General features: G+C 44.6%; 2 protein-coding genes across 3 annotated transcripts in view; one reads left to right on the forward strand and one right to left on the reverse strand.

The window, feature by feature from the left end:
• ACAD9 (acyl-CoA dehydrogenase family member 9) overlaps window positions 1-13713 on the forward strand; it is a 40727-nt gene extending 27014 nt beyond the window's left edge. The window contains exons 18-19 of one of the 2 annotated variants that reach the window (XR_010337234.1): window positions 39-9155; window positions 9311-13713. Coding sequence is in view for 1 of the 2 variants with exons in the window: in XM_012435012.2 (XP_012290435.2) it covers window positions 39-139 (101 nt within the window). In the remaining variant the exon portion in view is untranslated. Of the gene's footprint in view, window positions 1-38 lie in introns of both variants that reach the window. The other variant, XM_012435012.2, reaches the window with a different exon arrangement.
• The window catches only part of CFAP92 (cilia and flagella associated protein 92 (putative)), a 66896-nt gene that overhangs the window by 1885 nt on the left and 42811 nt on the right, over window positions 1-22200 (reverse strand). Inside the window, exons 11-15 of the mRNA XM_021676153.2 lie at window positions 18945-19139; window positions 15885-16182; window positions 3526-3690; window positions 2780-2986; window positions 2542-2698 (exon numbers count right to left, since the gene is read on the reverse strand). Of these exons, the coding sequence (XP_021531828.2) occupies window positions 2542-2698; window positions 2780-2986; window positions 3526-3690; window positions 15885-16182; window positions 18945-19139 (1022 nt within the window). The remainder of the gene's footprint in view (window positions 1-2541; window positions 2699-2779; window positions 2987-3525; window positions 3691-15884; window positions 16183-18944; window positions 19140-22200) is intronic.

Here is a 22200-nt window from a genome sequence, read left to right on the forward strand (position 1 = left end):
GCAGAAAATCACCCACCATCTCTCCTTTTTCCTCCCAGATGCTCCAGAAAACCTAGATGAGCAGATTAAGAAAATGTCCCAGCAGATCCTTGAGAAACGAACCTATATCTGTGCCCACCCTCTAGACAGGACATACTGAGGCAGGGAATAGTGTCCCCTGCCACCACTTGCCCCTGGCTGTGGCCCGTTGCTGGATGACTGTCACTACTTTTTCAGAAGGTGGAGAACTTGGGCTTATCACAGGTTGAGCCATTTGTTCTCAGTCTGCACCTGAAGGGTTGTCTCCTGGCCTGGGGGAGCCTCTTCCAGGTTTCATCCTGCGTGCAGTGCTAACAGGACCATCACAGCCTCTGAACTGAGCCAGAGAGAAAGAATGGAATTGCTGACCTCTGGAATTGGCGGGTATTCTGGTCATTGAGGAGACACCACAGTGGAAACTGGGGCTTGTGCTGCTGCCTCCAGGGCGAGGCAGGTGGAGACCTGCGTCAGGTGGAAATAGCCATTTCTGCTCAACCACACATTCTCTAGCAAACAGCTTGAAAGCTGCATCTGGGTCATTCATTTAAACTAGAAGCAGAGGCAGTTAAAACACGTACCAGGAACCATTTAACAAAGAAGAATATAAAATGTCACAATCATCTGTGTACTCTTAGCCTTTGCTGTACTCATCATCACACTGTTCCTCAGAACCAGCCTTCAGTGGGTGACAACAGGACCCTGAGAACCACCCTTTGGTGATGATGGCTTCAGGTCTACTTTGTCCTCACCCTGCAAGGAGGGCCCGGAATGCTAAGGAGCAGGCACACGGTGCAGGCCGCAGTGCCTTGTGGTTATGAGCCTTTAGTTTTTATCTGTCTCAGGAGATGGGGAGGCTGCCTTAGCTGATGTTCCCACCTAGGGACTTCTTTAGTTTCTTTGCAAGAACTGGCCTCCACTCTCGAGAGGATGAGTGGTATCTCCAGGCTGCCCCAGCAGGCCTTCATATTTCTCCAGCCTCTGTTCTGCTGGTAATTGTGAGATATGCCAGGTCCCAGGCATGCTCACTGTGGCAGACTTCAAGCTTTGGTGTGGTCCTTGGGTGGTCTGGAGCTCTAAAATACTTATAGTGGACATTCCCTTGAGCACAGAGGAGGCAACTAGTTCTTTTTTTCTTCCAAGTATATTCCTAATTTGCTGTGATGCTGGAAATAGGCAAGGAGGAGATGATTGGGAATTTGGAGAGCTGAGCTGGCTGACTGGAGCTGGCCTGAGCATTCTGCCAGGGATTTGGTAACTAGTTTTTAAAATGGGAAAGTTTATAAATATCGTGATCTTGTAAATAGCCTCTTAGTGAAACCTGAAGATCTGTTTTGTTAATGATGACAAGGAAGCATTTTGCACAAAATGAAGCATCCACACCTCTGGACAGAAGGCTGCTTGGAGTTTCTTTGCACAGGGGAAGTTTGGGAAGGGGCTTTCAGACCCCAACCCCTTTCTGGGCAGCCCTCTGGAAGGGGGCTTCACTCTAGGCTGGTGGTGGTTAAGGCCTCTGTCAGCAGTAAGTTCTCCATTCATCCATCTGGGGTTGAAAAGGCCTAGCAACCAGTTCAAGCCTCTCCCCCTCATCTGTAGTTGCTAACTATTGTTAAACATGTTGTGGGAAGAGGAGGCCCCAGCATGTGTTTCTGAAATAATATCACCAGTGAAATGCCCAGGAGACTTGCTGGGACAGCTGGCAGTGGAGCTCACTAGGAGGCATTCTTATGTTCTAGGGTAGACAGCTCTGCTAGCTGGAGCCCCCTTGAGAGCCACAGCAGTAACTGTGGGCCTGGGACATGCCCACAGAGAGCAGGGTCTCTTCAGGCAACCCTGGGAGGTCCAGGGCCTATTGTGGAGGGAGGGAGCCAAGTCTAGGCAAATGGAGCAAGTGATTTTTCAGCAAACTTGTTTCGCTCTTCCATGGACCTGTCCTTAGGGGTCAGGGAGGAGAGCAAGCCATTGTGTTCACTTAGTTTTTTGGGAGCGGTTTCTCTGACAGACCTTGTTGCTAGATGTCACTTTCTCCCTGAACAAAGGTTCTGGCTCTGTTAACCAACAAGTTCTCTGTCAACCTCGAGATGATCCTGAGGTCAATTTTCATAAACAAGGATAGAGAGGAAGAGAACTTGGAGGGACTAGTGTAGCAAGACCTGTTTCCTGTCTCTGCCTTTCCCCCAGAGAGAACTGGCAGTATCTTTGCAGCTGGAAGGTCCCAGTGAAGCTCAGGAAGCCTTCAGACCTGTCTTCCAACTTCCCTGCTTTATAGCCAAGAAACCAGGCCCAGGGCATGAAGGGATTTACCTGAAGTCACACAAATGTCACACCTGGGACTAGAATCCTGGTCTGAGTTCCAGCCCAGCATTCAATCTCTTCTATCAAACCCATTCTGCATCTTGATTTTTTAGCATAGAAAGTTTGGTTGATAGTGTAAACAAAGTGGATACCGCTCAAGATGCAGAGTGGCACAGCTCTGGTCTGCCCACAGCATCAGGAGGCCCAGCTTGGCAAAGCCTTGCCTGTTACCTGTTACAGACTTCGGTGTAGGCGAAGGGGGCAGCTCGAGGAAAGGTGGTGGCTTCTTGTACAGATCAAAGTCCACGTGGCGCCTGTCCCAGCTCCACCTGTCTCGCTCCAACACTGGCTTCAGTATGTTAGCAAACAGGGAGTTTTCCTTCCACTCCTAAATTGGGGAAGTAAGTAAATCAGGAGGAGAAAGGTCCATATGGCCACCCCACCTGAAGCCCTGCTCCTCCCTGTGGACCTCATTCAGCTCTTTGATGTGTGGCAGCTTGAGATGCTGAAAGCTGCCTTCAGTGTCGCCTTGAAGACCTGTCACTTGGAATCCCCTGACTGTGAGCCAGGCCTGGTGGGATTTCTTCTGGGCTTGCTTTTCTTCTTCTTTCAAGTCCAGGAGCTCCACCATGGCTGAGAGGTAATTCTGTGAGTACGTGAATCTCTTTCTTGGCTCCTAGAAATGGGGGCAGACAAATCTGGGTAGATGGGCTGATAGCAATCCTGAATTTCCAAGTAGGAATGAGAAACAGCTGGGGGCATAATCATAGGTCCTGACAACATAAATAGTGCATTGAGAGAATCTGAACTGTGCAGCATCCCTGTAAGGGTCATATTATTGTCCCCTTTGATAGGAGAAGCAGTTTCCTAAGGTTAATGTGTGCCGGAAGCCTAAACCATGGCTTTCCCTTCTGTGTGGCAGCTGCCTTCATAAGCAGCAATCATAAAGTGTTCCTCAGAAGTAAGGACAGTACAATTGTCCTTCACATACATCTGAGCTTATACTGAGGAGCTCGGGCTTACCCTCAGGTGTGGAGGATTCACATTTAGTGTGGAATAGAACACCTCAACATCTGAGCCTTGTCTACTTCCCCTAGCTGATTGGCTTTCATCTGTAGACCTGAGATCCCATGCTGACCTCCAGGCAGTCATGGTCTGAGGAAGGAATTCACTGGATTTGCCAACTGCCATCATCTGTCTAGGTCTCTCACTCACCTTGGCCATCTCTTTATACAGCTCCTTTTTGGCAAGTTCTATAGAATTCAGGGTCTGAATACTATAGTTGTAGATGGTCTTGTTGGCAGGGGCTGCAATGTTAATCATCTTTGCCATGGACTTTGGAGGCTTCTTGCTGACCTGGTAGGCCTCTGTGATATTTTTCTGAAGAAAGAGACACTGGTCACTACCCACACCAGATCATCCTCACCCCCAACTACCAGCTCATATGCACTAAGATGATCTCTGGGACATAGCCGTGGTGCAGGTATTGATTGATTCTTCAATACTTGTGCTGTTACATTACAGAACCAGGCCAAAGGGCCAACCAGTCCAACCTAACTACCCAAAAGAATTCAGAGGACCAACAGATTGATACCCCTAAGGGCACTGTCACTGGAACACACGTCATCTGGCCACCCATCTCCCAACCAGCTGCTGGTAAAGAATTTATGGCTCACATGGTCAGAAGTACCAAAGGCTTTCATGGTGTGGACAGGGGATATTACAACCTAAAGCAGCAAGGACCACCATCCTTGACTGTGGTTGACTGTCAAGTGTGCCTGAGGAGTATGACCCTCATTCTCTCCAGCAGGCCCAGTTTGGAAATGAGAACTCTTCCCTGGTCAGAGAGAAATGAGATGATCGTTGGCTTCCTTTGTCAATGAAAATAGAAATGTGGAAGGAGATAAAAGGCAACAACGAAGGCTGGGGGGACGGTGCCTAGGACTCAAAACAAGGGAGAACTAGGAAAAGTTGCCACTCTAAATTGATGGGCACTGTGCAGTTTCATACGCATATTTCATAGTAACCTTCAGCAAAATACCGTCTTACCTTTACAAAATTTTTTAGCACAAGGTGGTGGTGACCTTAGCTCAACTACAGTGGCTTGACTTTCGCATCTTTGAGGAATGTCTGCACAAGAATGCAAAATAATCAAGGGGAGGACAAAATCTGAAATTCACACACATGAAAGAACAGACTGTCCAGGCAACAGGGATACAAGGCAAAGACAGGTCTAGGGTCATTGGATGGGGACAAAACTCAGACTTTGGAGCATCTTTGAGAAGATTATACTAGGAATGCCACGTAGAGCAAGACTCCTGTCATGGCCCACATGGAACTTCAATATTTCATGATGTGTCCAGTTTTTCTAGTAGTCCTTAGTTGGGGTATTAGATCTGAGTTTTTCAGTCTGCCATTCCTAGAGGTTCCTTGCCCCTAAATCCTAGAATTGGCGAATTGCAACCTAGGGTGACAGATTCTTTCCATGCTACTCTTAATTTGGAGTTGAAACTTTTTGACCTAATACTTGTTAGAGGGAAAGCAAACTGTCCATAGTTGTTCTGGATGCCTGAGATTGTCTGCCAAGGGGTGATACCTGCTGGAGAATCTGGACTCAGAGCAAAAGTAACTAGATGCTGGAGAAGTACATGCAGAGAGAGTGTGTGTGTGTTTGTATGTGTGTAAAGGCCACAGACTGAACTGAAGCTAAATTATTGGAAAACATGGGCTAAGAATTTAACGTAAGAAATTACAATAAGAAGGAAGATAGCAATACAAAGCCAAAGTAAGACTAAAGAAAAGTATTGAATATGAAAATAGTTGAAACAGAAGACAAGAATGAGATACTGCAGAAGTGATACTGTTGGGAAATGAATGAATGAACTGAAAGATCCACTTGAGATATGCTTTCAGAAAGCAGTTCTGTATAAAAAGGTAAAATTAGAAACTGACTATAAAGGATGGAAATAACATTCAAATAACAAAGTCCCAAAAGAGGGGAAAAAAAGAACATTTGAAGATAATTTGAAAGAATAATGTCAGGAAAGACAAAACTTCCAAGCCTGGATATGCTATTAGTGGGATTTAAGAAAACAAATTGATAAACTCTCAAAACTTCCAGAGGAAAAATGCAGGCCACCAGTAAAGAAAAAAGTATCACTTGCAATCAGATCCACAACAGCAAGAAGATAAACTATCTTCAACCTAAAATTTGATATCCAGGCAAACTACTTGTGAGGGTATATGCTTAGGTTTACAAGGCCTTAGGTTTTACACAAAACCTTCCTTTAAAAACTCTTGGGGCTCACACCTGTAATCCCAGTACTTTGGGAGGCTGAGGCAGGCAGATCACCTGAGGTCAGGAGTTTGAGACCAGTCTGGCCATCATATAGTGAAACCCTGCCTCTACTAAAAAATACAAAAATTAACTGGGCGTGGTAGTGCACGCCTGTAGTCCCAGCCACTTGGGAAGCTGAGGCAAAAGGATCCCTTGAACCCAGGAGGTGGAGGTTACAATGAGCCGAGATCATGCCACTGTACTCCAGCCTGGGTAACAGAGCGAGATTCCATCTCCCCTGCCGCCCCCCCAAAAAAATAAAAAACTTGGGAGAAAATTCAAAATGGAGGAGGAACATTCAGGTGGATTCAAGGTTAGCAGGTAATGTCCAATATCCTAGTAAAGTTGTCTTAAAAGGACTAGGAAAAAGTAAAGTTTCAAAGCCTGGAATTGAAATTCTAGAGACTATAAAAGGGATGGTGGAGTGTGGGTAGGAGATGAGTTAAGAGGGATATAAATGTACTATTTGTCTTATAAAGGGAATATAAATTAGGAGTTTTAACAATTCAGTAGGAATGCCTGACAATATGGTCTTCAGGATAACCACCATAGAAACAAAGAATGTATACTTAAGTCCACAGAAAGAAAAAAAAACTTGATCTATCCAAAGAACACAGGGAGGGTTTAAAAGTAGATTAGGTGGCAAAAATGCCTAATCTAACGGTAATTACAGTAAATGTGTTAAGCTTGCCAACTAAAGAATCTCAGAATTTTTTTTTTTTTTTTTACAGAGTTTCACTCATTGCCCAGGCTGGAGTACAATGGCACAATCTTGGCTCACTACAACCTCCACCTCCCAGGTTGAAGCAATTCTGCCTTAGCCTCCCCAGGTAGTTGGGATTACAGGTGTGTACCACTATGCCTGGCTAATTTTGTATTTTTAGTAGAGATGAGGTTTCACCTTGTTCAGGCTGGTCTTGAACACCTGACCTCAAGTGATCCACCCACCTCGACCTCGCAGAGTGCTGAGATTACAGGCATGAGCCACTGCACCCAGCTTGGATTTTTTTTTTTTAAGCTAACAATATGCTACCTATGAAACTTTCAACACAAAGATAGGTTTGAAAACTAAAGGGAGATAGCATATGCACTAGGCAAAAGGGCACCAGAAAACAAAGACAAAAAAAAGCTGTGTGGCATTTTTAATATCTGCTGAAATAATTCAAGTTAAAAATCTATCAAAAGGGGCAAAAGGATATTGTATATTGAGGACAACAAAAAGGTATAACTTGTAAATATATATGCACCTAGCAATATAGTCTCAAAATATATTAAGAAACAACTGACAGGATTACAAGGAGAAATAGACATCTATCTCACATCACTGGAGAGCAATCAAGGCAGCCAGGATTTGAGAGGCCAAGAATCTGGAGAAAAGGGAAATAATGGTGGTTCCATTTTCTTTTTGCAGTTTTCTCTCAAGGGATTTACTACTAACTTGCACATGGATAAGGACAAATAAGAACATAAGCAGAAAAAGCAGCTAAGAAGTTCAGAGACTAAGGAGGTATTTTAAGGAAAATGTTGCATTGCTGGGGAAACAAAATTGGATTTCAAAATAGGAAATTGTGCCAAGGAGGAAGGGCCCTAGTACCTCTAGGCTTCCAGTTTAGAATTCAGAAATTCTGTGCTTTAGGAGTAAGGGCAAGCCTGACTGATAAGGAGATTTATCTGTCCTCTGTTTCCTGCTATATCCTCTGTGGAGTAAGACATCAAGAGAATCTCTCCAGTTTTCAATACAGTCTTTTCCATTTAACAAAAAATAACAGACATGCCAGGCAACAGGATGAAAAGATGGAAACCAAGAGAAATGAGAGAGAATAGAAACATCCAGGTAATTCAGATATTGGAATTATTAGACAAGAACATTAAAATAGTCTGGACATGGTGGCTCACACCTGTAATTCTAGCACTTGGGAGGCTGAGGTGGATGAATCACTTGAGGTCAGGAGTTTGAGACCAGCCTGACCAACATGGCAAAACCCCATTTCTAATAAATATACAAAAATTAGCTGGGTGTGGCGGCCAGTTCCTGTAATCTCAGCTACTCGGGAGGCTGAGGCAGGGAGAATTGCTTGAATTCAGGAGGCAGAGGTTGCAGCGAACCAAGACAGTGAGTACTACTACACTTTAGCCTGGGTGGCAGAGTGAGACTCAGTCTCAAAACAAGTCTCAAAACAAAACATTAAAATAACTATGATTAGTCAAAATAAATGAAAATGAGAATTTCACCAGACACCTGGAACCTATAGAAAAAATAAAAGGAAATCATAGAATTGAAGAAATCATCATTAAAGTTACAGTCCAGTGGATGGGTTTAATTGCAGCCTGGACACAGCAGGGGATAAGATTAATGATTTAGAACAGCAGTCTCCAACCTTTTTGGCACCAGGGACTGGTTTTGTGGAAGACAGTTTTTCCATGACCAGTGGGAGAGGGTTGTACGGGCATGGTTTGGAGATGAAACTGTTCCACCTCAGATCATCAGGCACTGGTTAGAGTCTCATAAGGAACATGCAATCTAGAATCCTTGCATGTGCAACCACAATAGTGTCCACATTCCTATGAGAATCTAATGCCACCACTGATTTGATAGGAGGCAGAGCTCAGGTGGTAATGCTCACTCGCCCACCACTCGCCTCTTGCTGTGCCACCCAGTTTCTAACAGGCCTCAGACCTGCTACTGGTCCAAAGCCTGGGGGTTGGGGGCCCCTGCATCAGAAGATAGATTGATTGAAAATAACTGGATTTAAGGACAAAAAGGGGGGAAAAAAAGACTGGAAAATAAAAAGTATGAGACATATAAGTAATATCAGATGAGGATCATGGTGAAAATATATAACATTGGACTCCCAGGAGGAGGAGAAATACTGTCCCAGAACGTTTAAAACTTAAAAAAAAAAAAAAAATCAAGCCACAGATTCAACAAATTCTAGAAACCCATGGCAGGTTAAATACAACGAAAACCATGCCTAGGAACATCACGGTTAAACTGCCGAAAACCAAAGAAAAGGAAAACACAAAAATAGCCAGAGACAGCCAAAGTATCTTCAAAAGAACAAGACTAGCTGACAGCTGACCAAAAGAAACAATGAAAGTCAGAGGACAATGGAATGACATCTTTAAAGTGTTAATAACTGCCACGCTAGAATTCTAAACTTAGGAAAAATACCCAAAAATTCTAACCACAGAAAAATTAACTGGTACAAACACTTCTCAACACTGAAACAATGAAAAGACAAATCACAGACTGGGAAAAGATACATATCTAACAACTCACATTTAAATAACAGTAAAACACTGTCCATTAGAAAAATACAACTAGGTTTAGGCTGGGCACAATGGCTCATGCCTATGATCCCAGCTACTCAGGAGGCTGTTCTAAACTAGAAGCAGGAGAATCACTTTAACCCAGGAGGCGGAGGTTGCAGTGAACCAAGATTTTGCCACTGCACTCCAGCCTAGGCGGCAGAGCGAGATTCTGTCTCAATAATAATAATACAACTAGGTTTTTTTTTGTTTGTTTGTTTTTTGTTATTTTGTAAAGATGGGGTTTCACCATGTTGGTCAGGTTGGTCTTGAACTCCCGACCTCAGGTGATCCGCTCACCGCGGCCTCCAAAGTGCTTGGATTACAGGTGTGAGCCACCAAGCCCGACCCTAGGTTTATTTTAAATGGAGAAAAAATATATATTTGAACAAGCACTTTACAAAAGGAGATATCTAAATAGCCATTCATGTGTGAAAAGGTGCTTAACATTATTCAGAGAGACATTAAAGCCTGAATGTGGCTGGGTGTGGTGGCTTATGCCTGTAATCCCAGCACTTTGGGAGGGTGAAGTAGGTGAGTCACCTGCTTCGATCACCTGAGATCAGGAGTTTGAGATCAGCCTGGCCAACATGGTGAAAACCTGTCTCTACTAAAAATACAAACATTAGCAGGCGTGGTGGTGCACACTTGTAGTCCCAGCCACTCAGGAGGCTGAGGCAGGGAAAATCACTTGAACCTGGGAGGCAGAGAATGCAGTGAGCCAATATCATGCCACTGCACTCCAGCCTGGGTGACAGAGCAAGATTCCATCTCAAAAACAACAACAAAAAACCTGAATGTAATACCAGTATACCTCACCTGAGCAGCAAACATGAAGCCAAATCTAGCCACATATACATGATGATTATACATGAAGAATTGAGATTTATCCCAGGAATCCAAGGCTAGTTTAACATGTAAACATGAAATAAGGTTGTATACCATATTAATGGACAAAAACTACATGATCACGATGTTTGCATTTAACAAAAATGCATATATTTCACAATATGTTTATATACATATTTCACCATATATGCATTTTTTGTTAAATGCATCTATTTTCACAATTAACAAAATTTTCACAATTTAACAAAAAAATGCATATATTGTGAAAATAGATGCATATATAATGTGGGAAAAGCATTTAACAAATATCCAATACCTATTCATAATGAACTCTCAACAAATTAAGACTAGAAGGGAACTTCCTTAACCTGATAAAGGACATCTCTCAAAAATCTGCAGTTAATGTCCAACTTAATGGTAAAAGACTGAATACTTGCTCCCCAAGATCACAAGCAAGGCAAGTATGTCTGCTCTCACCACTCCTCTTCAACACTGCACTTTACACCGGACATTCTAGACAATGCAAAGGGAGAAAGAGAGGGCAGGACAAAAGGAAGAAATGAAGAAAAGGAAGTGTTATAGACTGACTGTCTTCCCCTCAAATTCCTCTGTTGAAGCTCTAACCCCAGCATGGCTGTATTTGGAGTAGGGAAGTAATTACAGTTAAATGAGGTCATAAAGGTGGGACCCTGATCTGATAGGATTAGTGGCCTTGTAAGACAAGACATCAGAGCTCTCTCCATTCACACACAACAAAGCGATCATATGAGTACATTGCAAGATGTTGGCCACCTACAAGCCAAGAGAAAAGGCCTCAGAATAAAACCCACCTTGCCAGACTCTTAATCTTGGACGTTCCAGCCTCCAGAATAGTAAGGAAATAATTTTCTGTTGTTTGAGTCTCCCAGATTGTGGCAGCCCAGGCAGAAGGAAAGTAAGGAAGGAAGAGTATCCAGATTGGAAAGGAAAATGACTTTTCTTCACAGATGACATGATCCAGTTCAAAAGGTTGTAGGATACAAGATCAATGTATAAAAAATTAATTCTATTTCTATATTATGGAAATACAAAGAGTAATTCAATTCATAACAACATTAATTTCACAAAAGAAGTGCAAGACTTGTACACTGAGAACTACGGAATTTGCTGAGGAAAACTGAAGACCTAAATATCAGAGACATTTGATGTTCATAAATTGGCAACCCCAAAATTGTTAAATTGGCAGTCTTTCCCAAATCGATCTCTAGATCCAATAAAGTCCCTGTGAAATTCCTACAGAATTTGTTACAGAAATTGGCAAGCTGATCATAAAATATATGTGGAAATTAAAAGGCCCCAAAGTAGTCAGAGCACTTTTGAAAAAGAACAAAGTTAAAGGACATACACAACCCAGTTAACTATAAGTCATCAAGACAATGTGGTGCTGGCACATGGAGAGGCATGTAAGTTAATGGAACATAGTTTAGAACACAGATGCAAACTCTTACATTTATGGTCAATTCTTGATAAAGCTGCTAAGTCAGTTCAATGAGGGAATAGCTAGTCTTTGCAAGAAATGATGTGAGAACAATTGGATATCCACATGCAAAAAGATTAATTTAGACCCTTACACTGGACTTCATAAAAATGGTTCACAGATCTAAATGTGAGAGCTAAGAGTAAGAAAAAGGATATGAAATGCTCTTTGTAACTTTAGGCAGAGTCCTTAGCTATAACACCAAAAGCATGATTGATAAAAGAACGAACAAATTATAATTTATCAAAATTAAGAACTTTTATACTTCAAAAGTCTTTTCTTACACCAGTAACAAAAAAAAGACAAGCCACATATCTGGAGAAAATATTTGCAAATCATATTTCTCGTTAAGTACTTGTATCCAGAATATATAACAACTCAACAATAAAAAGACAACTTGATTTTAAAATGGATAAATAATACACACAGAGGGCCAGGTATGGTGGCTCATGACTATAATCCCAGCACTTCAGGAAGCCAAGGTGGGAGGATTGCTGGCGCCCAAGGAGTTCAAGACCAGCCTGAGTAACACAGTAAGACCCTGTCTCAATTTAAAAAAAGAAACTAATTAAAAAAATACAAATATATATTACACCAAAGAAGCTTTGTGAATTCCTAATAAGCATATTAAAAGTTATATAACATCATCTGTCATTATACAATGCAAATTAAAATCATAAGATACCATTACATACTAGAATGGCTATAATCAAATGGACTGGCAAGAAGTGTTTATGAATGTGGAGAAATTGGAACCCGCATGCATTGTTGGTAGGGATGTAAGATTGTGCAACTACACTGTAAAAACTGCTTTTTTTACAATGTAATTTCTTTTTTTTGAGATGGAGTCTCACTCTATTGCCAAGGCTGGAGTGCAATGGCGTGATCTCGGCTCACTGCAATCTGTGCCTCTCGGGTTCAAGTGATTCTCCTGCCTCAACCTCCCAAGTAGCTGGGACTACAGGCATGTGCCACCACACTTGGCTAATTTTTTTGGTATTTTTAGCAGAAATGGGGTTTCACCGTGTTAGCCAGGATGGTCCCAAACTCCTAACCTTATGAACCGCTCACCTCAGCCTCCCAAAGTGCTAGGATTACAGGTGTGAGCCACTGTGCCTGGCCACAAAGTAATTTATTTTCTTTTTTGTAGAGACGGGGTTTCACCATGTTGGTTAGGCTGGTCTTGAACTCCTGACCTCAGGTGATACACCTGCCTCGGCCTCCCAAAGTGCTGGAATTATAGGCGTGAGCCACCACACCTGGCCCACCACACCTGGCCCACAATGTAATTTCTTAAAATCATAAATATAAACTTACCAATATGACCCAGCAATTCTACTCCTAAGTTCTACCCAAGAGAAATGAAAACATATTTTCATATGATGATTTGTATGCAGATGTTCATAGGAGCAATATTTATCATAGCCCCAAGCAAGAAATAATAGTAATTCCAAAAAGTGAATGAATAAATGTGGTATATCAATTCAATAGAATACTCTTCAGCAATAAAAAAGGAACACAATGCTGATATATTCAGGAACATGGATGAACCTCAGGAACTTTATGCCCAGTGAAAGAAGCCAGACACAAAAGTTTACATAATTATATGGTTCCACTTACCTGAAATATTTAGACAAGGCAAATCTATAGAGACAGAAAGCATATCGGTGGTTATGTGGGACCAAGAATGGAGCAGAGATTGAGTGTAAACTAGCATGATAATACTTTTTGTGGGAATGGAAATGTTCTAAAACTGGATTGTGATGATGGTGTTACAACTAAATTTACTAAAAACTATTGATTTATATATACTTACAATGGATGAATTTTATAGTACGTAAATTACATCTCAAAGTTATAAAAATGTGAAAAATTATGGTTGGGTTTCAATTATTATAGTATGCATAGGAAATTTAAAGCCATTTTAAAGTAGCCATATCTAAGATAATAGGAACGTGATTTATAAAAAAAATATTTACAAGTGATTTCAGCAAATTTACAAGAGATGGGGGCTAGTAAATAAATTATATACTACGATATTATAAAATTGTCCATATTATTGCAAAATCTTTAAAAACCCTTCCTTGTGGCTGGGTGTGGTGGCTCACACCTGTAATCCTAGCTCTTTGGGAGGCTGAGGTAGGTGGATTACTTGAGGTCGGGAGTTCTAGACCAGCCTGGGCAACATGGTGAAACTCCATATCTACTAAAAATACAAAAATTAGCCAGGCGTGGTGGTGTGTGCCTGTAATCCCAGCTGCTTGGAAGGCTGAGGCAGGAGAATTGCTTGAGCCTGGGAGGCAGGGGAATTGCTTGAGCCCAGATACTACAGTGAGCCAAGATCACACCACTACACTCCAGCCTGGCAACAAGACTGTCTCAAAAATAAAAATAAATTTAAAATGCTTCCTTGTTAAGTGGTATTAACAAAATTATATTAACCCGTGAAATGAATATATATTCTTGTACATATCTAAATTCATTGTGAGGTAGGATAAGGAAGCCTGTAAATACTCTCAACATTGACTTTTTTTTTTTTTTTTTTTTTGAGACGGAGTTTCGCTCTTGTTACCCAGGCTGGAGTGCAATGGCGCGATCTCGGCTCACCGCAACCTCCGCCTCCTGGGTTCAGGCAATTCTCCTGCCTCAGCCTCCTGAGTAGCTGGGATTACGGGCACGCACCACCATGCCCAGCTAATTTTTTGTATTTTTAGTAGAGACGGGGTTTCACCATGTTGACCAGGATGGTCTCGATCTCTTGACCTCATGATCAACCCGCCTCGGCCTCCCAAAGTGCTGGGATTACAGGCGTCAGCCACCGCGCCTGGCCTGACTTCTTTTTTTTTTTTTGAGACATGGTCTCACTCTGTCACTCTGAGTGCTGGAGTGCAATGGCACGATCTCGGCTCACTGGAACCTCCACCTCCCGGGTTCAAGTGATTCTCCTGCTTCAGCCTCCTGAGTAGCTGGGATTACAGGTGCACGCCACCACACCCAGCTAATTTTTGTATTTTTCGTACAGATGGGAGTTTTGCCACGTTGGCCAGGCAGCTTTTAAACTACTAGCCTCAAGGGATCTGCCTGCCTCAGCCTCCCAAAGTGCTGGGATTAGAGGCATGAGCTAGTGTGCCCCACATTGAGACAGGGTCTCGCTCTGCCATCCAGGGAATGCCATGGCATGATCTCGGCTCACCGCAACCTGTGCTTCCCAGGCTCAAGCCTCAGCCTCCTGAGTAGCTGGGACTACAGGTGCATGCCACCATGCCCAGCTAATTTTTTGTAGAGACAATTTCACCATGTTGTCCAGGCTGGCTTCAAACTCCTAAGCTTAAGCAGCCTACCCACCTCGGCCTCCCAAAGTACTATAATATATATATTTACTAAACAAGAGAAATTAAAGTGAATGAAATAGCCAACTCGAGAAGATAGGAAAAGGGAGAAAGGTGTAAGTTTTAAAATCTAATAAAAATAAAAGCTGAAGTTAATGAATTAGAAAAACAGAAAATGCAGAATTAATAAATCCAAGAACTGGGTCTTTTGAAAAAGCTAAAGAGCTGAACACTAATGGAAAAAACAGCCAGGCACAGTGACTCACACCTGTAATCCCAACACTTTGGGAGGCTGAGGCAGGAGAATCCCTTGAGCCTAGGAGCTGGAGACCAGCCTGGGCAGCAAAGCAAGACCCAATCTCTACAAAAAAAAAAAGAAAAAAAATTTAAAAAAATTAACCAGATGTGATGGCGCACACCTGCCTACTCAGGAGGCCAAAGCTGGAGGACTGCTTGAGCCCAGGAGTTGGAGGCTGCTGTGATCCGTGATCAAGTCACTGTACGCTAGCCTGGGCAATGGAGTGAGACCCCGACTTAAAAAAAAAAAAGAAAGAAAAAAGGTCTGTTTGTTGGTTTTCATAAAGAATGCACACATACAAAGCTTACAAGCTTCTAGACTTTGTTTTTAAACTGGAGAATTGGGATGGTAGGGCCTTCACACAGACTATGGGCAGACAGCTGCAAGTCATACCATAGATGTTTGTGTTTTCATGTCTTTTTGGTTGAGGGTGAGGGAGATTCTTCTTGCCCATTCAGGCCACACAGCACCATCCTTCCACCCCATCACCAGCTTCTCAGTCTCCCATTCTCTCCCTCTGTCATGCAGATTAGTTTGTGTCCTATGTTGCTTGGACGTCTTACAACACTTGTGTCCTGAGCAGCCTAACCAAGATGTTACACACACACACACACGCGCGCACACACACACACACGTGCTACAGTTTTCTCTACAATGAACTCTGGGGCCATGTAAAGGTAACACACCTAATAGCATTCCTTCTCACCTTTCAGGAAGGCCAAGGTTATCTAGGACTGGGAGTGAAGGTTTCTGACATGGCTCAGCCCCACATTCTGCACTTCTTGCCCATCCAGCTGGGTAACCCAAGGCCAGGAGCGCAGGCATGGACCAGAGGCAGATGCCCCAAAGCAGGAATCTGCCTTGTGCCTCTCAGCAAGCGCCTGGACTGCCCAGGTGGGGTTTGGGAACCCTGAGTCAGAGAGGAGGGCTGCCCACCTGGAGGAAGCTGTGCTTTTTGTCTTTGTTCTTCAGCAGCATGGCACTCCGCCACTGCAGGTACTTCTCCTGGTGGGCATGGATCTCTGAGGTGAGGGTAGAGTTCCGACCACTGTAGTCCTCAAGATTGGGGGTGGGCTGATGTGGTAGGGTAAACAGTTTCTCATCTGTGAGTTCTTCTTGCGAAAGGGGCATTCCAAACTCTTGGCTCAAGTCTTTGATCATAGCAGAGGAGGGCAGCAGGTCTCTCACCGTCACGTCCCGGAGGGTGGTGCTGTTATGGCAGATGTCATGGATCCTGGAACAAAGAACCACCACCCCACTGAGTCTCTACCATGCAAGACAGGTGTAATCATCCCATCCTACAGCAGGAAATGAATGCTCAGAGGCTGCTTAGCTGGTCCCAGGTCCTGGAGCTTGTGACTAGAGAGCTCAGATTCCAGTCTGCTAAGCCTGGGCTCCTGGCAAAAGCCTCCTTCTCCATCTTCTCCCCAGCCCCTAGAAGATGAAGGCTCCCATGGTTTGCTGAGTACTCCTCTGTTCCTGTGGCCTTAGCCGTGCCTCCCCTCTACCCACACACCCCATCGGGGCACAGTGCTACCAGCTGCCCATCAGGGATGTGGAGCACAGAGCCTTCTGCACTGGGAGCATCATACACAGAGTCTCATGGGGCTGGCTGTTAATAGAGGAGGAGGAGGAGGCTGGAGAGAGTCCTCAGCAAAGCTCAGGGACTGAACGGCCGGCCCACCTCCCCCGCCCCAAGGCCGCCTCCTCTTTGGTCCCCTCTGCCATGGCCTGGTGTGCAGTGGGCATTGGGTCCGGAACCCATGCTCAGGCATGCCTGCTGGCTGCTCACTATCTCGGCTGCCTCCGAAGTCCACTGTATAGTAGGTGCTTATCATAAGTCTCACTCTCCCAGTGACCCTGGCCCAGTCTTAGCCTTCCTGGATCTGGCTTCCTCACCTTTTAGATAGAATGGATGCAGCTACCTTGGATGCAGTAAGCACTTTCTAAAAAGTGTTCTTCTCTTTCCTTCATAGAACCCTCAGCTGCCTTCAGTCACCTGCCAGGGAGGACCGGGGCTGGCCTCCTCCCAAATGCTGTGGCACCACCCCACATGCCAAAACTGAGGGCTATGGAATCAAAGAAGAGCCTCTTAGTCCTGACCAAGTTCTTTCTCCTTCCTATCTCTACAGCTTCTTCCTCCTCCATTAATACATCCAGTGAGTGCTAGCTCGGGCCAGACCTGTTGTTGGCTCTAAAAATACGAAGATAGGCTTTACACTTCCTGCCCCACATCCAGCAGCGAGTGAACTGTCCACCTGCTGAAAATGCTCCAGCCCTTCCTCAACAGCAGCATTTCCTGCCCTGGGGAAAGAAGCAGCCCCCTCCTTCATGCCCCCACTGGGTCCCAGGGCACCCCACTGCCCATGTTCTTTATGTCATCTCTGCTTCTAAACTGTGGCCTCCTGAGAGTGGGTACTGGTGTGCCCACAGCCCTCCTAGAGCCAGTGTGGGCCAGCAGCTGCTTGCTGAGGGAATGGTGAGACCCTGGCACAGGCAGGGGAAGCCTCTCGAGCATGAGCCAGGCAGAACTGCAGCTTCCACACTTGGAGGCCCAGAGCCAGGGGGCAAAGGCAGGCCAGGTGGGCAGAAGCAGCTCCCGGCAAAGGTGAGTAGGATCCAAGAGCCAGACCTTTGGAACTGGCGTTGGAAGGAATGGGGTTGGGGAGGGAGAGTTCAGGAAGCATAAGAAAGAAAAAGCATCAGGCAGTTGGGGAGAGCTGCGCTGGCCTGGTGGGCCTGGCTATTTGAGTCCTGCATCGGTTCCATTGTTTTCCCCAATTCTCACTTGGAAAATGTTTTGTTTTGGTTTTTGTTTTTGTTATTTTGAGATGGGGTTTCACTCTCATTGCCCAGGCTGGAGTGCAATGACGCTATCTCGGCCCACCACATCCTCTGACTCCCAGGTTAAATCGATTCTCCTGCCTCAGCCTCCTGAGTAACTAGGATTACAGGTATGTGCCACCACACCTAGCTAATTTTGTATTTTTAGTAGAGACGGGATTTCTTCATGTTGGTCAGGCTGGTCTCAAACTCCTGAACTTAGGTGATCTGCCCGCCTTGGCCTCCCAAAGTGCTGGAATTACAGGCATGAGCCACTGCACCCAGGCTGTTTTTGGTTGTTTGTTTGTTTTTGAGATAGACATCTCATTCTGTTGCCCAGGCTGGAGTGCGGTGGCTCGATCTCAGTTCACTGCAAACTGTGCCTCCCAGGTTCAAGTGATTCTCCTGCCTCAGGCTCCCAAGTAGCTGAGATTACAGGCGTGAGCCACTACTCCTGGCTAATTTTTGTATTTTTAGTAGAGACGGGGTTTCTAATCCCAAAGTGCTGGGATCACAGGAGTGAGCCATCGTGCCAGGCCTTTAGTTATGAGACTGAGTGTTGCTCTCTTGCCCAGGCTGGAGTGCAGTGGTGCAATCTTGGCTCACTGCAACCTCTGCCTCGACCTCAATCCTCCCACCTCAGCCTCCCCAGTAGCTGGGACCACAGGCACACGCCACCATACCCAGCTAATTTTTGTATTTTTAGTAGCGATGGGGTCTCACTAGGTTGTCCAGGCTGGTTTCAAACTCCTGGGCTCAAGCCATCCTCCCACCTCAGGCTCCCAAAGTGCTGGGATTACAGGTGTGAGCTACCATGCCTGGCCCACACCTGGCTAATTCTTAAAAAATTTCGGTGGAGATGAGGTCTCATCTCACTCTGTTGCCCAGGTTAGAAAATGGGTCTTTTTTCTTTTTTTACTTTTTCCAACAAAGATCAGAAATAGAAAATGGGTCTTAACCAGCTACTCCCCTTAGGTGATTGATTCTAGGACATGCCCCAAGAGCAGCAGACACGACAGAGTCACAGCATCTGGGCAAACGGTCCCCTCCCCCCACCACCTGTTGGGGCCACTATCTAGTTGTTGGATGCCCCAGCTCACTTGTTTGGGCACAGAGTGCTAAGAAGTGTCCCTCCCGCTGGGCGCAGGACCCCATGCGGGCTGCCACGCCCACCTGGCCAGTGCCTGGAAGATCCGCCTCCACTTCGCGTCTCGCAGGAAGAGCACCGCCTGCTGCATCAGCAGCTCCATGGGCTGGAAGAGGTGCACATGGTACAGGATGGCCTCCAGGTCCCCATAGAGCCGGCTGCGGAACAGCAGCTGTGAGTTGTACAGCACCTTGTATTTCCCGTGTTCTGACCTGGGAATCCTGCAAGAGACAGAAGGCCAAGGCCCAGAGTTAACTTGCGTGCCAGCTTCCTGGGACACTGTGGTGGGAGTGCTCTGTCAGGTATGGCTTTTACATTGTTTAAAACAAGCCCAGGGAGGTGGAGGCTGCAGCGAGCCCTGATGGCACCACTGCACTCCAGCCTGCAACAGAGTGAGACCCTGTCTCAAAAGAGCAGGTTGGTAATGAAGACTATTCTAAGATAAAAATAATAGAAACTTAAAAGTATAAAAAATTAACTAAAAAAATAGAAAACAAACAAACAAACAAAAGGAATGTGTTGATGATGACTACCCCTTGGTAGACACAACATCCTTCAAAACCTGGGGCCTTGACAGAGAGCTGGCAGTGAAATGCTGAAACTGACCTGATCTGGCTCATGGCCTGTGCCTCCCACCCTCTTTCTGCCCCCACTCAGCCCCTCAGCACCCCTCCAAGCCCTGCCCTGGCACTCATGCTCTGCACTGTGGCAATACCAGCCTGGCAGGGTTTCTATGCACAGCCTGCTCTCGTTGCCCTGCACTGGCCTATGCCGTTCCTTCACCTTTTTGAACCTGGTGAAGTCTACAATGCCTTCATCTCCCCTTCAGGAATCTGTGCTTGGTCAGGGGTAGGCTGTCTTTTGTGAAGTACATGTTTAGGTATTTTGCCCATACTTTCCACTAGGATGTTTTCTTATTGATTCACAGGACTTTAAAAAATATATTTAGGATACTAATTATTGGTCAGTTCCAGACCTTGCAAATAATTTTGTTTGATAGTGGCTTGTCTTTGCATGATTTTTGTGGCGTTGTGGAAGTTGATCACATGCCTTGGGTCATTCTCATCACACCCAACTAAAACAGAGTTGGGAGGCAGGGGAAAGCACCCAGGGCACGTAGCACTGCTCTGGGAAGGTCATTCTCCGCAGCAGGGCTGCTGAGGCCGCCTGCTGCCACCTGAAGCCAGTCTTTTTTTTTTTTTTTTGAGACTGGTCAGGCTGGTCTCAAACTCCTGAGCGATCCACCCACCTCGGCCTCCCAAAGTGCTAGGATTACAAGTGTGAGCTACCACCCGGCGGCAGCAGCAGCGAGTCTTATCTGATAGCTACTGACACCACCTGCTGCAACTCTAAGACTACTTTCACTCACTGGAACTCACCAGTCAGAGGTTGCCAGCACCCCAAAACTTTGTAGTACCAGTGAACTCTCAAAACAATACCTAACTTTTGTATAATGCCCCTCCTTTTTACAAAACCTCCAACCTTCTGTTTCTCAGACATGCTGAAGACTGCCCAGTCTGTGTACCTCAAATTGTAATTCTTGCTTCCCAAATAAAATTTTAAATTTAGAGATTCATCTCTGTATTTTATTTGACTCTGACAGTGTCTTTTGATGAACAGAAGTTACTTTTAACTTTGCCAAATGTATGATTCTTTCCTTCTTTGTCCTTGTCTTGTTCAAGAGTTCTTTCTCCCTTCTGGGGTCATGAATATGTTCTTCTATATTTTCATCTATAAGCTTTGTAATTTTGCTTTTCAAAAATAGATTTTTCACTTTGGGAGGCTGAGGTGGGAAGATTCCTCATAAGGAACGCATAACCTAGGTCCCTCACATGCACAGTTCACAAAAGGGTTCTCACTCCTATGAGAATCTAATGCTGATGTGACAGGAGGCGGAGCTCAGGCAGAGCTCACTGACCTCCTGCTGTGCTGCTTGGTTCCTAACAGGCCACAGACCCGTACAGGTACACAGCCCAGGGATTGGGGACCCTGTACTAATCTGCTTTCTGTCCCTATAGATTGGCCTCTTCTGGACATTTCATATAAATGGAAGCATGTCATATGTGGCATCTTGTGGCCGGCTGCCTCTCCTCAGCATGTTTTCAAGGCTCATCTCTAGTGTAGCATGGGTCAGTGTTCCATTACTTTTTATGTCCAAATAGGATCCAAGTGTATGCATATCCTATCATTTGTTTAGCCTTTCACCACTTGATGGACATTCGGGCTGTTTCCACCTTTTGGCTATTATGAATAATGCTGTTATAAACATGAGTGTGCAAGTTTAGTACACTAATTTAGCAATAATCCACACATTAGTGTGGATACATGCTTTCATTTTCTTGGACACAGATCTAGGAGTGGGATTCCTGGGTCATAGGGATTAAAAACTCTGTGTTTAATCACTTGAGGAACTGCCGGAGTGTTTTCCAAAGTGGCTGCACCTATATTCTTCCCAGCAGAGGAGGACACTTCTGATTTCTCCACATCGTCACCAATGTTTGTCATTATTGGACTTTTGTATTCTATTCATCCTAATGAGTATGAGACAGCATACCATTGTGTAAGATTCATCCTTTTGAAGGAGAAAATTCAGTGGTTTTTAGTATATTTATTCCCCACTGATTTTGCAATATCACATATGTCAAATGAACACGTATGTGTAGATCTGTTTCTGGATTCTCTATTATATTCCATAGGTCTGCTTGTCTATCTCTGAACCAATACCACACTATCTTAATGACCATCGTTTCATCATGAGTCTTGATATCTACTACAGCAAATTCTTCTAACTTGTTCTTATTCAAGGGTTTTTTTTTTTTTTTTCCTGAGACAGTCTTGCTCTGTTGCCCAGGCTAGAGTGCAGTGGCACAATCTCGGCTCATTGCAACCTCTGCCTCCCAGGTTCAAATAGTTCTCCTGCCTCAGCCTCCTGAGTAGCTGGGACTACAGGTGCCTGCCACCATGTGTGGCTAATTTTTGTATTTTTAGTAGAGATGGGTTTCACCATGTGGGCCAGGATGGTCTCAATCTCCTGACCTTATGATCCACCCGCCTCGGCCTCCCAAAGTGCTGGGATTACAGGCATGAGCCACCGCACCCAGCCAAGGGTATCTTTTTTAAAAGACCTTTGCATGTTGCTGCAAAGGGTTTAAAATCCCAACAGATTTTAAAGAATGGACCTTTTTTTTTTTAAGAGTATGAATCTTAACATGCAAAAAGTCTTTGAAATTTTAAAATCAAGGTCTATACTTTAAAAGCTGCTGCGGTTTTTAAAACCGGAAT

This window comes from Aotus nancymaae, unplaced genomic scaffold (assembly GCF_030222135.1).
Source record: "Aotus nancymaae isolate 86718 unplaced genomic scaffold, 86718_ANA_hifiasm-v0.15.2.pri h1tg000046l, whole genome shotgun sequence".
Lineage (NCBI taxonomy): Eukaryota > Metazoa > Chordata > Mammalia > Primates > Aotidae > Aotus > Aotus nancymaae.